The 14,744-nt window shown below is 53.6% G+C and overlaps 1 protein-coding gene across 3 annotated transcripts in view; it reads left to right on the plus strand.

Annotated features, from left to right (window-relative positions):
* Positions 1 to 14,744, plus strand: part of coro2ba (coronin, actin binding protein, 2Ba) — a 203,928-nt gene that overhangs the window by 136,602 nt on the left and 52,582 nt on the right. For all 3 annotated transcript variants that reach the window (XM_038813207.1, XM_038813205.1, XM_038813206.1), the window contains one exon: positions 8,467 to 8,583. In XM_038813207.1, the coding sequence (XP_038669135.1) occupies positions 8,467 to 8,583 (117 nt within the window). The remainder of the gene's footprint in view (positions 1 to 8,466; positions 8,584 to 14,744) is intronic.

The raw sequence follows: 14,744 nt of genomic DNA on the forward strand, positions 1-14,744 counted from the left end.
TCTTAGGTAGGGTGCTCTTTCGGCGGGTCGGTACAGACCCGATGGGCTGAATGGCCTCCTACTGCGCAGTTGGGATTCTGTAATTCTGTAGTGCTGGGAATCCTGTTCCTGCAGCACAGAGCACTGCCAGAGTCAAAGGTTTCGCTTCCCGTTAATCGACATCGCAAGGGAACAGAGGTTCGAAAAAGACCCGGCGGCCACAGCGGCCAGAGACAGTGAAAGGTCTGAGCAGGGTTGTAATTTACAGCGCACTGCAGGCCGGTACTGACTGCTTCTGTCAGCTAATTGTTTGGAGTAGTTTGAATGGGAATGTGGGTGGCTGCTTATCAGTGGGGGCCGCTTTCAGAACAGGGGGGAGGAGGGACGCAGGGCTGGGAGACAGACACCAGCTACATCGCCCAGATTCCGAGGCAGAGGGAGGGTTGGGTCAGAATAATAAACGTGGAGGTTGTGAAAAGTTTACTCTCCGGAACAAGCAAGCTGTTTGTACACTAATTACAGTCTCATGTTGAGGATTGACAGGGAGGGATTACAGGCACCACCGAACGACCTCACGCTCGCTCACCACTGACCCTTTCAACCCACAGTCTGTACCAATAAAGAAACCTCATCTGTAAGGCAAAGCATCACTGCCCCCCCCCCCCTCCTCATCTGTACCAGCTCAAAATGTGACAACAAGTAATGCCAGCCTATCACTGAAGGGCATGAGGTATACTTGCTGCAGCATTCTGAGGTTTAGTAGAGGTTCGTTAACAAATCCTTCTGAAAATATTCATAGGAAATGACTCCATCCCCTTTTTTTGTAAAGAAAAGATGGGTGACGCAGAAATTTGGAAATGCGACAAATTGTGAGGCTTTTATAGACGCGGTACTGAATCTCCGCTGGCCTTGCCCATGTTCGGTGACAAATGTATCATACGTGTCCTTCTGAAACTGGGTGGAACAGGCAGAGCTCTGTGTAGCAACAGGCTAGCTGTGGCTCGATGTGACGCGCGCCCGCATCTGAGTCAGAAAGTTGTGGGTTCGATTCCCGTTCCAGGATCCGAGTGTAACAATCTAGGTCTTTGCTAATGGTGCAGTACTGAGGGAACGCAGCACAGGCCGAGGTGCCACTTGTTGGAAGAGAGGTCAAATCGAGGTCACATACCTGCCCGCGTGGATGTGAAAGATCCCAGGGCGCTCTCTCTCGAGGAAGAGTGGCCGACTGTTTCCCGGTGTCACGGCCAATCAACATCGCAAAGTTTGCTGTCTGCGAATTAGCTGCGGTGTTTCCTGTGTGACAACAGTTCAAAAGTACTTGATTGCCTGTGAAGTGCTTGGGATGTCAGTGGTTGTGAAAGGTGATATATGAACACAAGTCTTTCGTTTCAGGTGTTGCCGATTGAAGGCTGCAGCACCACCTCTGGTGGGAGTACGAACAGCAGCTGTTACCATTGATTTGAATGGATTGACGGGGTGGAAACTCATAAGTAGCTCGGGGACCTCCCGTGGTTTAAGTTTGGAAGGTGTGGCAAGGGCGGGGGATGTGTGCCTACCAGCTGGGCGGTAATATGCAAGAGCCTGCCCATCCGCTGTCTAAGCAATGCAATTTTCATTCCACTAAACCGACTGGATGAAAACAGGCGGGTGTTAGAGTTGGAAATTAAGCCAGTGTATTGCTAGAGGCTGAGGGAGGTTGAGTGCTGCCTTTGGACTAAGAAAGGGATAGATGAAGTGTTGATTATAGAGGCAACACCACCACCCTGTGGAAGAACAATGAATAGCAGTTATGTGTGCAGCTGTGCACTGATCGCAACAGACTGGAGCCATTGTGTTCTCAGCTCAAGATTAGGTGGAAATAAGATATTTTAATATATTTCTTGAAAATGTATTCTTAAATCCCTCCATTTGCAAGTACTGAACCGAATTAGCTGCAAAACTAGCCTTGGTCAAGTAAAACAATCTGCAGGTCTCGGTTGAAAAGAAGAAAGGAATGAGACTAACTGTGCCAGCACAGGGACAATGGGCTGAGTGGCCTTCTCTGCCCTGGCATTATAAAGTAACAATCTGTATTGCGCTGGGTTATCGTGTAATACAGAAATAACCTGCATTTATCGAGCACCAACCTCAGCCTCAGGAACATCAGAAGTACTTTCAACAAATGAAGCTCTTTTGCAACACTGTTACTGTTTTGTTACAAACAGGTGATTGGATACAGTAAGAAGTCTCACAACACCAGGTTTCAAACACTAGCTTTCGGAGCACTGCTCCTTCCTCAGGTGAAGGAACCTGAGGAAGGAGCAGTGCTCCGAAAGCTAGTGATTTGAAACAAACCTGTTGGACTTTAACCTGGTGCTGTAAGACTTCTTACTGTGCTCACCCCAGTCCAACGCCGGCATCTCCACATCAAGGTTATTGGATGTAAGAGAATTACAGTAACTCAAGCTACTGAATGGTGAACCTTTCATACATGGCTGCAAATCTGAACTAAAAGCAGCCATTATACAACAACCTATATTTATACAGGGCGGCACGGTAGCACAGTGGTTAGCACTGTTGCTTCACAGCGCCAGGGTCCCAGGTTCGATTCCTGGCTTGGGTCACTGTCTGTGCGGAGTCTGCACGCTCTCCCCGTGTCTGCGTGGGTTTCCTCCGGGTGCTCCGGTTTCCTCCCACAGTCCAAAGATGTTCAGGTGTAGGTGGATTGGCCAGGCTAATTGCCCTTAGGTTAGGTTGGGTTGCGGGGATACGGTGGAGGTGTGGGCGTAAGTGGGGTGCTCTTTCCAAGGGATGTTGCAGATTCGATGGGCCGAATGGCCTCCTGTAAATTCTATGATTCTATGAAAATAAATATGACCCAGAGTTACAGATGGGTCTGATGACCGCAAGTTTGATCAAAGAGCTTAGTTTTCAGGAGTGTCTTAAAGTAGGAGAGCGAGTTAGGGAAGCAGAGAGAGAAGGACGGAGGGAGGGTCTTCCAGAGCTGGGGGGCCCAAGCTGCTGAAGGCCCAGCCAGCAATGGTGGAGCGATTAAAATCCAGGTTGCTCAAGAGATCAAGTTAGAAGAATGCAAAGATCCCGGTGGATTGTGGGGCCAAAGCACGTCTGCTGGCACCCCGGTAGCTTGCCACCGGCACCTTGGCGCTGCCATCTGGGCAGCCTGGCACTGCCACCCTGGCTCAGTTTGTTAATGCAGGAAATGAAGGTAAGTGCGGCCTTGATGCGGCATTCCTCACTGAGGCCAGAAACAAAAACAGAATCCTGTCTGACAGAGCGCCGAGAACAGCCACGCTAAATGCGCCCAAAAAGGGACTCTTTTTTCCCCCGTTAAATCGCGCCGCTGGAGCCAGTATAGGTCAGTGAGCACAGAAGCGATTGGTCAACAGAACCTGTTGTGAGCTCGGAAGGTATGGATGGCTTCAAGGATGGTATGGATGGTATGGTTAGGAAGGTATGGATGGCTTCAAGGCCACAGGAGGGTAGCTCGGAGAGCTCTGGAATAGTCAGGTTAGAGCGAACAAAGACACCGACGAGGGTTTCAGCAGCCAATGAGCTGAGAGGGTTGAAGCCAGACAATGTCACAGAGGTGGAAATAGGCGGTCTTAGAGATGGTGCGAGTACGCGATTGGAAGCTCAGCTAGGGGTCAAAGGTGATACCGAGGGTACAAGCAGACTGGCTTAATCGCAGACTGTTGCCACGGAGGGGGATGGAGTCAGTAGCTGGGGAACAGAGTTTGACCCAAAGACAATATATTGCCACACCAATTGGGAGCTATTATTTAAACATTACAGCAGTGCGAAGAATAACATATTCTGTTTATGCATTATTACAGGACGATATTTCTTTCCTGAATATTTAATACCTGTCCACCAAGTTTATTATTGATTCTCATTGTTCTCACCTTAGAATTCTGAGGGAGGAAAGACGTACGTGTTTCACTAGAATGTTATTAGTTATCTCTAGATTTGAGTGTTCCAGCACATTCCCAGCTGGGTTCCCACACACACACTATCCTCTGTCAATTGAGGTAATTAAAAACTCTGCTGACCGTTGTTCCTTTTGCAACACCACCCCCCCCCCCCCCCCCCACCCCCGTCATGCTCAATGACCCCTGTTGACCCCCAGTTAAGCAACTCCTCAATTTTAAAATTCTTATCCTTGTTTTCAAACCCCTCCCTGGCCTCACCCCCCCCCCCCCCCCCCCCCCGGCCGCCATCTCTGTCACCTCCTCCCACCCCACAAGCCTTCGAGACATTTACGGCCCTGTTGAATTCTGGCTCTCGAGCATCCCTGATTTTAAACGCTCCACGTGGTGACTGTACCTTCAGCCGTGTGCAGGCCCGAAGCTGGGGAACCACCTTCCTGAATCTGTCTGCCTCTCTACCCCACTTTCTTCTTTTGAGGTGTTTCTTTAACTGAGGTCACTTGCCCTATTATCTCCTTATATGTCCGTCTGTGACATTATTTATTTTATAATGCTCCTGCGACTCACCTTGGGGAAATTTACTCCATTTAAAGGCACTTTAACAATCTAGGCTCTTTGTCTTACAGTGAAACATTCGAGGGCTCCCTATTTAGGTTTAGCAGAGATTTATGTAAGATCTCATAGAGGCGGCTTACGGCAATACTTTTTAAAATACAAGGTGGGAGGAGGATTCATGCAGAGATTTCAGTTCAGCGTAGAATGTGGACCTCATCGTGCTGGGCCAGGACCTTGCGTGAGGATTTGGTACAAGCACATTGCTGGGCTGTTGGAGCGATTGCTTTAACCTCCGTCAGACCTGAGCCTGGAACCCCGAGTGCAGGATTGGGAGAGGAGAAATCTGGGAAAAACATTTTCCTCTCGAGTACCAGGTTGTCTGACCTGGGTGAAAGATATTTTTAAACCCCTTCGCAAAAAAGCCCGCCCTTTTAAAAACAAAACACGTACCCTCTCCGTGATTATGAGGCATTCTCCTTGCAGTTTGCTTCTGCATTCACAGTTTTCACTGGAACTAAAACTCAGCTCAGAACGGGAGACATGGTCAGAACCCTCAGCCTCTCCCAACTCCTGACCTTACCCACCCCACCCCAGCTCTCCCCCACAACCATTGCCCCATCGCTCTCCGCAGTGCCATGCCCTCTCCTGATGTCCTCCTACGCCGTGACACTATCCCCCCCTCCCTCTCCTCTTCCATCACCGCTCTCTATTCTCCACAGTTTAAGATTTGATAGCAGCTGGTTGTCCAAGTTACGTGAGTATGAAGCGGGACATTTCATCGTCTCTTTGGACGTGCCGAGCGTGGCAGGTTGTGATAACATCCTCGGGAAGTGGATCAGTCGCCCATTCTGCACTAAGTGTCAGTCAATCCACTTCCAACTGTGTTACTCCCCACCAAAGTGCATTTACTCCCCACGATTAACTCTCGCTCTTTGGCTCCACCTGGTGTCAGAGTCTGCAACAGCACCTTCCGTTGCAAACCCCCTGCTTTCCTTTCTAAAAAAAACACTCATAATTGTTCCCCTGCTCCATTCCTTTGAAAACGCTACTTTCAGTAAGTAACAGGGTTTGTATAATTAACCGTGTTTTTCGGCAGATTTTCTTTCTTGTTCCCAACCTTTGGGACATTGAACGTCCACCAGGGAAACGCAGGGACGTTAAAGGTCCTGCGGAACTATTTTGAAAGTAGGTGTTGGGTGGTGTTTATCACCATGGTCACTGAAAGAACATCAGAAGAAACAGCTGATGTGGTCTCTATCACATCACTGATTGTGGGATCTCACTGTGCGTAAATTGGCTGCTGCATTTTCCACATTACAACAGTGACTGCACTGTTTTGGGGACATCTGGTGGTTGTTCAAGGCCCTATATGAATGCATGACTTTCTTTTTTTTAAATTTAGAGTATCCAATTAAGGGGCAATTTAGCGTGGCCAATCCACCTACCCTGCACATCTTTGGGTTGTGGGGGCGAAACCCATGCAGACACAGGGAGAATGGGCAAACTACACACAGACAGTGACCCAGAGCTGGGATCGAACCTGGGACCTCGGCGCCATGAGGCAGCAGTGCTAACCACTGTGCCACCGTGCTGCTTGCATGATTTTCTTTTCTGTTCTGCTAACCATTAACCTTACACAGCGCAAAAATGCATTTCTTAAAATATATTTTAAATATTCCTTTCATTTCCCCTCCTTCCTATTCTGAAGGCGCGCCTCATTAACTGGTATTGGAGCAGGGGGAACCCCCTGCACCTCACCCTTTCCCACCCAGTCAACAGGCTATTCGTCCTCTTGGGGCATCACCGTATTGTCCATGTCTGAAGGGGTTTTTTTGCCGTTGCAGCTTTCAAAACAAGATTCTCTCTGCCTTCTCCTGCTGCGCCTTCCGGCTCGAGTCACTGGAGAATGAATAGGACTGGGGATCGCAACTGATTTTACTCCTGTCCCAGCCGGGGGGGGGGGGGGGGGGGGGGGGGGGGGGGGGGGCATTTATAGCAGCGCTATTGGCTCCCCAGGTAGGACTCTATAACTCAGCAGCGGCTGGGAATTGGATCCAGGGTCTTTGTAATTGACCATCACCCACCTGAGGCCCTTGCCATTGGAGCAGCCAGCCAGCCGGAAGGCGAGGTAATCCCAGACTTTTTATTTGTCCAACATATTTTACAGGAAAATTACACCTGCCCACCCCCCTCCCCCTTGTTTTAGAAGCAAAAGTCCACTCTTAGGTTTCACCTGTGGCTCAGTGTGAAGCACTGCAGGGTGTGAATCAGAAGGCCGAGTGGTGTTTGTGTCTCACACCAGGAGCTTGAGCATGTAATCCAGGCTGACATTGGAGTGCGGGCCTGAGGGAGTGCGGGCCTGAGGGAGTGCGGGCCTGAGGGAGTGCGGGCCTGAGGGAGTGCGGGCCTGAGGGAGTGCGGGCCTGAGGGAGTGCGTACCTGAAAGAGTGCAGGCCTGAGGGAGCGTGGGCCTGAAAGAGTGCGGGCCTGAGGGAGTGAGGGCCTGAGGGAGTGCGGGCCTGAGGGAGTGCGTACCTGAAAGAGTGCAGGCCTGAGGGAGCGTGGGCCTGAAAGAGTGCGGGCCTGAGGGAGTGCGGGCCTGAGGGAGTGCGGGCCTGAGGGAGTGCGGGCCTGAGGGAGTGCGGGTCTGAGGGAGTGCGGGTCTGAGGGCCTGAGGGAGCACGGGCCTGAGGGAGCGTGGGCCTGAAAGAGTGCGGGCCTGAGGGAGTGCGGGCCTGAGGGAGTGCGGGCCTGAGGGAGTGCGGGCCTGAGGGAGTGCGGGCCTGAGGGAGTGCGGGCCTGAGGGAGTGAGGGCCTGAGGGAGTGCGGGCCTGAGGGAGCGTGGGCCTGAAAGAGTGCGGGCCTGAGGGAGTGCGGGCCTGAGGGAGTGCGGGCCTGAGGGAGTGCGGGCCTGAGGTAGTGCGGGCCTGAGGGAGTGCAGGCCTGAGGGAGTGCGGGCCTGAGGGAGTGCGGGCCTGAGGGAGGGCAGGCCTGAGGGAGCGCGGGCCTGAGGGAGTGAGGGCCTGAGGGAGCGTGGGCCTGAAAGAGTGCGGGCCTGAGGGAGCGCGGGCCTGAGGGAGTGCGGGCCTGAGGGAGCGTGGACCTGAAAGAGTGCGGGCCTGAGGGAGTGCGGGCCTGAGGGAGTGCGGGCCTAAGGGAGTGCGGGCCTGAGGGAGCGCGGGCCTGAGGGAGTGCGGGCCTGAGGGAGTGAGGGAGTGCGGGCCTGAGGGAGTGCGGGCCTGAGGGAGTGCGGGCCTGAGGGAGTGAGGGCCTGAGGGAGTGAGGGCCTGAGGGAGTGAGGGCCTGAGGGAGTGTGGGCCTGAGGGAGTGCAGGCCTGAGGGGGTGAGGGCCTGAGGGAGTGAGGGCCTGAGGGAGTGCGGACCTGAGGGAGTGCGGACCTGAGGGAGTGCGGGCCTGAAAGAGTGCGGGCCTGAAAGAGTGCAGGCCTGAGGGAGCATGGGCCTGAAAGAGTGCGGGCCTGAGGGAGCGTGGGCCTGAAAGAGTGCGGGCCTGAGGGAGTGCGGGCCTGAGGGAGGGCGGGCCTGAGGGCGTGAGGGAGATCGGGCCTGAAAGAGTGCGGGCCTGAGGGAGGGCAGGCCTGAGGGCTTGAAAGAGTGGGCCTGAGGGAGTGCGGGCCTGAGGGAGTGTGGGCCTGAGGGAGTGCGGGCCTGAGGGAGTGCGTGCCTGAGGGATTGCGGGCCTGAGGGAGTGCGTGCCTGAGGGAGTGCGTGCCTGAGGGAGTGCGTGCCTGAGGGAGTGCGGGTCTGAGGGAGTGCGTGCCTGAGGGAGTGAGGGCCTGAGGGAGTGAGGGCCTGAGGGAGTGCGGGCCTGAGGGAGTGGGTGCCTGAGGGAGTGCTGCACTGTTGTAGGTGCTGTTTTGGATGCAACCTCAAACTGAGGCCCCGCCTATCCTCCCGGGGTCTGTGTAAAAGATGCTATCTAAATGCAGGATCTTCTGCAGGATCAGTTCTGGGATAACCACGCTCGGTTTTTCTTTTCCCTCAGACTGGCCGGATTGACCCCCTTTACCCCAAGGTCTGCGGCCACCAGGGAAACGTACTGGACATCAAATGGAACCCGTTTGTCGACAACATCTTAGCTTCCTGTTCAGAAGACACTTCGGTGAGTAATGTCTGCATAAATATTTCAGCCCAACAAGAAGCTTTTGCACGTTAATAATTCATCACTCGGGAACTGAATTTAAACAGAAGTGTAACTGTGCCTCCGCCGCTGGAGTACTCAGGCCGCAAACTCCCTCCGTGTCCCTCCTACTCAGCCACAAAGGAAGCAGGAAGCAAATTCCGCAATTTTTCACCAGAGTGAGGTCAGAAAAGTGGGAGCAGCTTCTGGGCAATATTTCTGCTGAGAAGGTCAATACTGAGGGAGTGTTGCACTGTCAGAGGGTCAGTACTGAGGGAGTGCTGCACTGTCAGAGGGTCAGTACTGAGGGAGTGCCGCACTGTCAGAGGGTCAGTACTGAGGGAGTGCTGCACTGTCAGAGGGTCAGTACTGAGGGAACGCTGCACTGTCAGAGGGTCAGTACTGAGGGAGTGCTGCACTGTCAGAGGGTCAGTACTGAGGGAATGCTGCACTGTCAGAGGGTCAGTACTGAGGGAGTGCTGCACGGTCAGAGGGTCAGTACTGAGGGAGTGCTGCACTGTCAGAGGGTCAGTACTGAGGGAGCGCCGCACTGTCAGAGGGTCAGTACTGAGGGAGTGCTGCACTGTCAGAGGGTCAGTACTGAGGGAGTGCTGCACTGTCAGAGGGTCAGTACTGAGGGAGTGCTGCACTGTCAGAGGGTCAGTGCTGAGGCAGTGCTGCATTGTCAGAGCGTCAGTACTGAGGGAGTGCTGCACTGTCAGAGGGTCAGTACTGAGGGAGTGCTGCACTGTCAGAGGGTCAGTACTGAGGGAGTGCTGCACTGTCAGAGGGTCAGTACTGAGGGAGTGCCGCACTGTCAGAGGGTCAGTACTGAGGGAATGCTGCACTGTCAGAGGGTCAGTCCTGAGGGAGTGCCGCACTGTCAGAGGTTCAGTACTGAGGGAGTGCTACACTGTCAGAGGGTCAGTACTGAGGGAATGCTGCACTGTCAGAGGATCAGCACTGAAGGAGTGCCGCACTGTCAGAGGGTCAGTACTGAGGGAGTGCTGCACTGTCAGAGGGTCAGTACTGAGGGCGTGCCGTACTGTCAGAGGGTCAGTACTGAGGGAGTGCCGCACTGTCAGAGGGTCAGTACTGAGGGAGTGCCGCACTGTCAGAGGGTCAGTACTGAGGGAGTGCTGCACTGTCAGAGGGTCAGTACTGAGGGAGGGCCGCACTGTCAGAGGGTCAGTGCTGAGGCAGTGCTGCATTGTCAGAACGTCAGTACTGAGGGAGTGCTGCACTGTCAGAGGGTCAGTACTGAGGGAGTGCTGCACTGTCAGTGGGTCAGTACTGAGGGAGTGCCGCACTGTCACAGGGTCAGTACTGAAGGAGTGCTGCACTGTCAGAGGGTTAGTACTGAGGGGGAGTGCCGCACTGTCAGAGGGTCAGTACTGAGGGAGCGCTGCACTGTCAGAGGGTCAGTACTGAGGGAGTGCCGCACTGTCAGAGGGTCAGTACTGAGTGAGTGCTGCACTGTCAGAGGGTCAGTACTGAGGGAGTGCTGCACGGTCAGAGGGTCAGTACTGAGGGAGTGCTGCACTGTCAGAGAGGGTCAGTACTGAGGGAGTGCCGCGCTGTCAGAGTGTCAGTACTGAGGGAGTGCTGCACTATCAGAGGGTCAGTACTGAGGGAGTGCCGCGCTGTCAGAGGGTCAGTAATGACGGCGTGCTGCACTGTCAGAGAGGGTCAGCACTGAGGGAGAGCTGCACTGTCAGAGGGTCAGTACTGAGGGAGTGCCGCACTGTCAGAGGGTCAGTACTGAGGGAGTGCTGTACTGTCAGAGAGGGTCAGTACTGAGGGAGTGCTGCACGGTCAGAGGGTCAGTACTGAGGGAGTGCTGCACTGTCAGAGGGTCAGTACTGAGGGAGTGCCGCACTGTCAGAGGTTCAGTACTGAGGGAGTGCTACACTGTCAGAGGGTCAGTACTGAGGGAATGCTGCACTGTCAGTGGATCAGCACTGAAGGAGTGCCGCACTGTCAGAGGGTCAGTACTGAGGGAGTGCTGCACTGTCAGAGGGTCAGTACTGAGGGCGTGCCGTACTGTCAGAGGGTCAGTACTGAGGGAGTGCCGCACTGTCAGAGGGTCAGTACTGAGGGAGTGCCGCCTGGACAGAGGGTCAGTACTGAGGGAGTGCTGCATTGTCAGAGAGGGTCAGTACTGAGGGAGTGCTGCACTGTCACAGCGTGAGTTCTGGCGGAGTGACCTGCTGGTCAGGGGCAGTACTGAGGTAATGCTGCTCTCTGGGAGGGCCGTAATGAGAATAATGTTTGCATATCTTGGAGGCATCGTCTTCAGGAGCAGATATTAAACCTCTCTGGAGTGAAGAAATCCCGTTACACTATTGTGAAGAAGTACAGGGGAATTCTTCCTAAAATCAAATATCTGGGATGAAATTCTCCCAAAAGGAGACAAAATGCCGACGCCGGAGTGAAGCCCGGAGTGTTTCACTCCGGCGTCGGAGGCCGCTCCTCGCCCCCTATTCCCCCCCCCCCCCCTTCACGCCGGCGACGGAGACCACTCCTCGCCCCCTATTCTCTCTCCCCCGCCCCCCCCGGAGGGCTAGGCGCGGCGGCGCGTCAATCTCGCTCGCCGATCCTTGACGCCCGCATCAAAGCGGCGCGGCCTGAATGACGCGGCCGGCGGCGCCTAAATGACGTCACCCACGCATGCGCGGTTGCCTTCTTCCCCTCCGCTGCCCCGCAGGACATGGCAGCTTGATCTTGCGGGGCGGCGGAGGGAAAAGAGTGCGTCTTTCAGAGACGCCGGCCCAACGATCGGTGGGCACCGATCGCGGGCCAGACCCCTCCTGAGCACGCCCCTGGTGATCGATCCTCCCTCCGCCCCCCACAGGCCCTACTCGCAGCGGTCGCACGATGTTCACGCCGGCAGCGACCAGGTGTGGTTGGCGCCGGCGTGAACCGGTCGGATCTGGCAGGCCGCTCGGCCCTTCCGGGCCGGAGAATCGGCGGTCGCCGTTAGAAACGGCGAGCGGCGATTCTCGGAGCGGCCTGTCGCAATACATGACACACCGTTTTGTGGGGGGTGGGAGAATCGCGTGGGGGTGCCAGAGCGGCGTGGCGTGATTCACCCGGCCCTCCCGCGATTCTCCCACCCGGCGTGGGGTCGGAGAATCGAGCCCCCGCTGTTCTAAACCCTGTGAAGCTGCAAACTCTGAGCAACAACAGGCGGATGTTAAAGAATGAAGAGGCACTGGATAATTAGATAATCAGTTGCCGGTTTTGCAATGTTTTCAGTGTGATTAGAGCTGAATGATAATTCCTTTGTTATTAAAAGTTGAAAAACAAATCCGAACCTGTATTGCTGCTTGCAATCTTCCTCAACAAGGGCTTGAACATCCTCTGCCCCGTTTTCCTCCTGGTATTTATCACTGGCTCGGAGATCTCCCGGGGTTTAACTGGAATTATTGGAAAACAGACCATGCTGGTTCTTAATTTCCTGAATGTTTTCAATTGGCCGCTCCCTGTTTGGCTTCCATATGGAGTCTCATCATTAATTACCCAGTGACCTAGTTTTCAAGCCTCACGGTGCATTAGATAAAGAGTTCCCAATCATCTTCCTTTCTGTCTCGCACAATAAAAGATTCATGCTCGGGTCCGCCATCCCCCTTCTGTCATATCTCAATGTGTGTCCTATGCTCAGCTCCTGTGGGAGGGGGGAGGGGAAAGTGCCATTGATTTGTGAAATGGCCGATTCTTTGTCCAACAGGAAATTGCGCTGGTTCTCTGTGTTCTCTCGTCGACTGTTCTAACTCACTCCTCACCCACATTCTGCCCTCTGTCATCTTGAGCTTGTCCAAAACTGGGCCACGCGTATCCTAACTCGCACCCAGTCCCCTTCGACATTCGGCCCATCACCCCCTGTAGCCGCTGACCAAATTCGCTCCAGGTTAAGTGACACCTCAATTTTAAATATTCCCGTCCTTGCTGTGCACTCGAAGTGTGCTCACTGTTGTGCAGGGAACGCGATGGTCAATTTGCGCACAGCAGGATCCCACGAACAGCGATCACCCACTTCAGGGACAGCTATTGGCCGGGACATCGGGATAATTCCCCGCCCTTCTTCAAAACAGCGGCGTGAGAGGTCAGACACCGCGTCTGTTTAACGGCCTTGTCTGAAAGACGGCAGCTCACCAGCGCACCATTCCCTCAGTAGGTTTGCCGATGACACGTAGATTGGTGGAGTTGTAGATAGTGTTGAGGGCTGTTGCAGGTTACAACAGGACATTGACAGGATGCAGAGCTGGGCTGAGAAGTGCCAGATGGAGTTTGCCAGATAAATGTGAAGTGATTCATTTTGGACGGTCGAATTTGAACGCTGATTACAGGGTTAAAGGCAGGATTCTTGGAAGTGTGGAGGAACAGAGGGATCTTGGGGTCCACGTACATAGATCCCTCAAAGTTGCCACCCAGGTTGATAGGGTTGTGAAGAAGGTGTATGGTGTGTTGGCTTTCATTAACAGGGGGATTGAGTTTAAGAGCCACAAGGTTTTGCTGCAGCTTTATAAAACCCTGGTTAGACCACACTTGGAATATTGTGTCCAGTTCTGGTCGCCTCATTATAGGAAGGATGTGGAGAGGGTACAGAGAAGATTTACCAGGATGCTGCCTGGACTGGAGGGCACGTCTTATGAAGAAAGGTTGAGGGAGCTAGGGCTTTTCTCACTGGAGCGAAGAAGGAAGAGAGGTGACTTGATAGAGGTGTACAAGGTGATGAGAGGCATAGCCAGAGACTTTTCTCCAGGGCGGAGATGGCTGTCGTGAGGGGATATAATTTTAAGGTGATTGGAGGAAGATATAGGGGAGAGGTCAGAGGTTGGTTCTTTACACAGAGAGTGGTGGGTGTGTGGAATGCACTGCCAGCAGAGGTGGTGGAGTCTGAGTCATTAGGGATATAAGCGACTCTTAGACAGGCACATGGACAGCGTTAAACTGAAGGGGTGTAGGTTAGGTTGATCTTAGATTAGGATAAATGGTCGACACAACATCGTGGGCCGAAGGGCCTGTACTCTGCTGGACTGTTCTATGTTCTATGTTCTAGAACGGCACTGGACTCACAGCCAGGGATGTTGAACTCAAATCTCTCGAGTGCAGCTTGAACCCACAGTCTTCTGAATCACACATGTGCGTGCACAGGCACGTTGCACGTCACAAACTCAATTTAAGGCTCATTCAATAGCGCAGTAGGAATTGGTGTAACATGCGGCCTAGAAAACCAGGAGTTTCCCAGTTCAAGTCCTGCTCGGCATTGGGCAGCAGCAGGAAAGACAGCCTTTCATTTGCATAGCGTCCATTAGACCCTCCGGATGTCCCAATTTGCTTTACAGTCAATTGCGTGTTTTTTGACGTACATTCACTGTCGCAATATAGGAGCTCTGTTCTCTCCACCTCATAGACAAACGCACCGAGGCAATTAGGGTTGTTGTTGCCCGTTGTTAGTCAGTGAGTCTGGATGTTTGGGCTGAGCTGCTACCCAGCTCTAGCGGTCTGTGCTGTCTCGGGTCACACAAGAATGACCACTTGAAATTAAATGATAAATGAAAATCGCTTATTGTCACGAGTAGGCTTCAATGAAGTTACTGTGAAAAGCCCCTAGTTGCCACATTCCGGCGCCTGTCCGGGGAGGCTGGTACGGGAATCGAACCGTGCTGCTGGCCTGCTTGGTCTGCTTTAAAAGCCAGCGATTTAGCTGAGTGAGCTAAACCAGCCCCTAGCTAAACCAGCATGAGGCACTGTGGGAATATAGCCTGAGAACATTGGGGGGGGAGGAGTAGGAGAGGGATTAATGAGGAAAGGTTACCCTGGAGGGCAGCCGGTGCTGGGAAAAATATAAAGGAGTGTTTAACTTCAGCGCAGAACTCGAGTGAATGCATTAAATAAATGTAGCATCCTCCCCCAGAGGTCTATTGAGAGGGCGGCAATCAGAGGGTGTGGGAGTTTCTCAGTCGGACTGATGCGAGACAGTTTAATTAAAGCGTCCAGCTGAAATGACAAGCTCTGTAAAACTCCCCAAGGTAATGACGACGTTTCCCCCCTTGAAGTGATTCAGCTCCGGCGCACAATGTTCATCTCATTTCACCGCTGACCTCCTTCCAGCCAGCGCAGAGAATCCCAACATGGAA

Source organism: Scyliorhinus canicula, chromosome 12 (assembly GCF_902713615.1).
Source record: "Scyliorhinus canicula chromosome 12, sScyCan1.1, whole genome shotgun sequence".
NCBI classification, from domain to species: domain Eukaryota; kingdom Metazoa; phylum Chordata; class Chondrichthyes; order Carcharhiniformes; family Scyliorhinidae; genus Scyliorhinus; species Scyliorhinus canicula.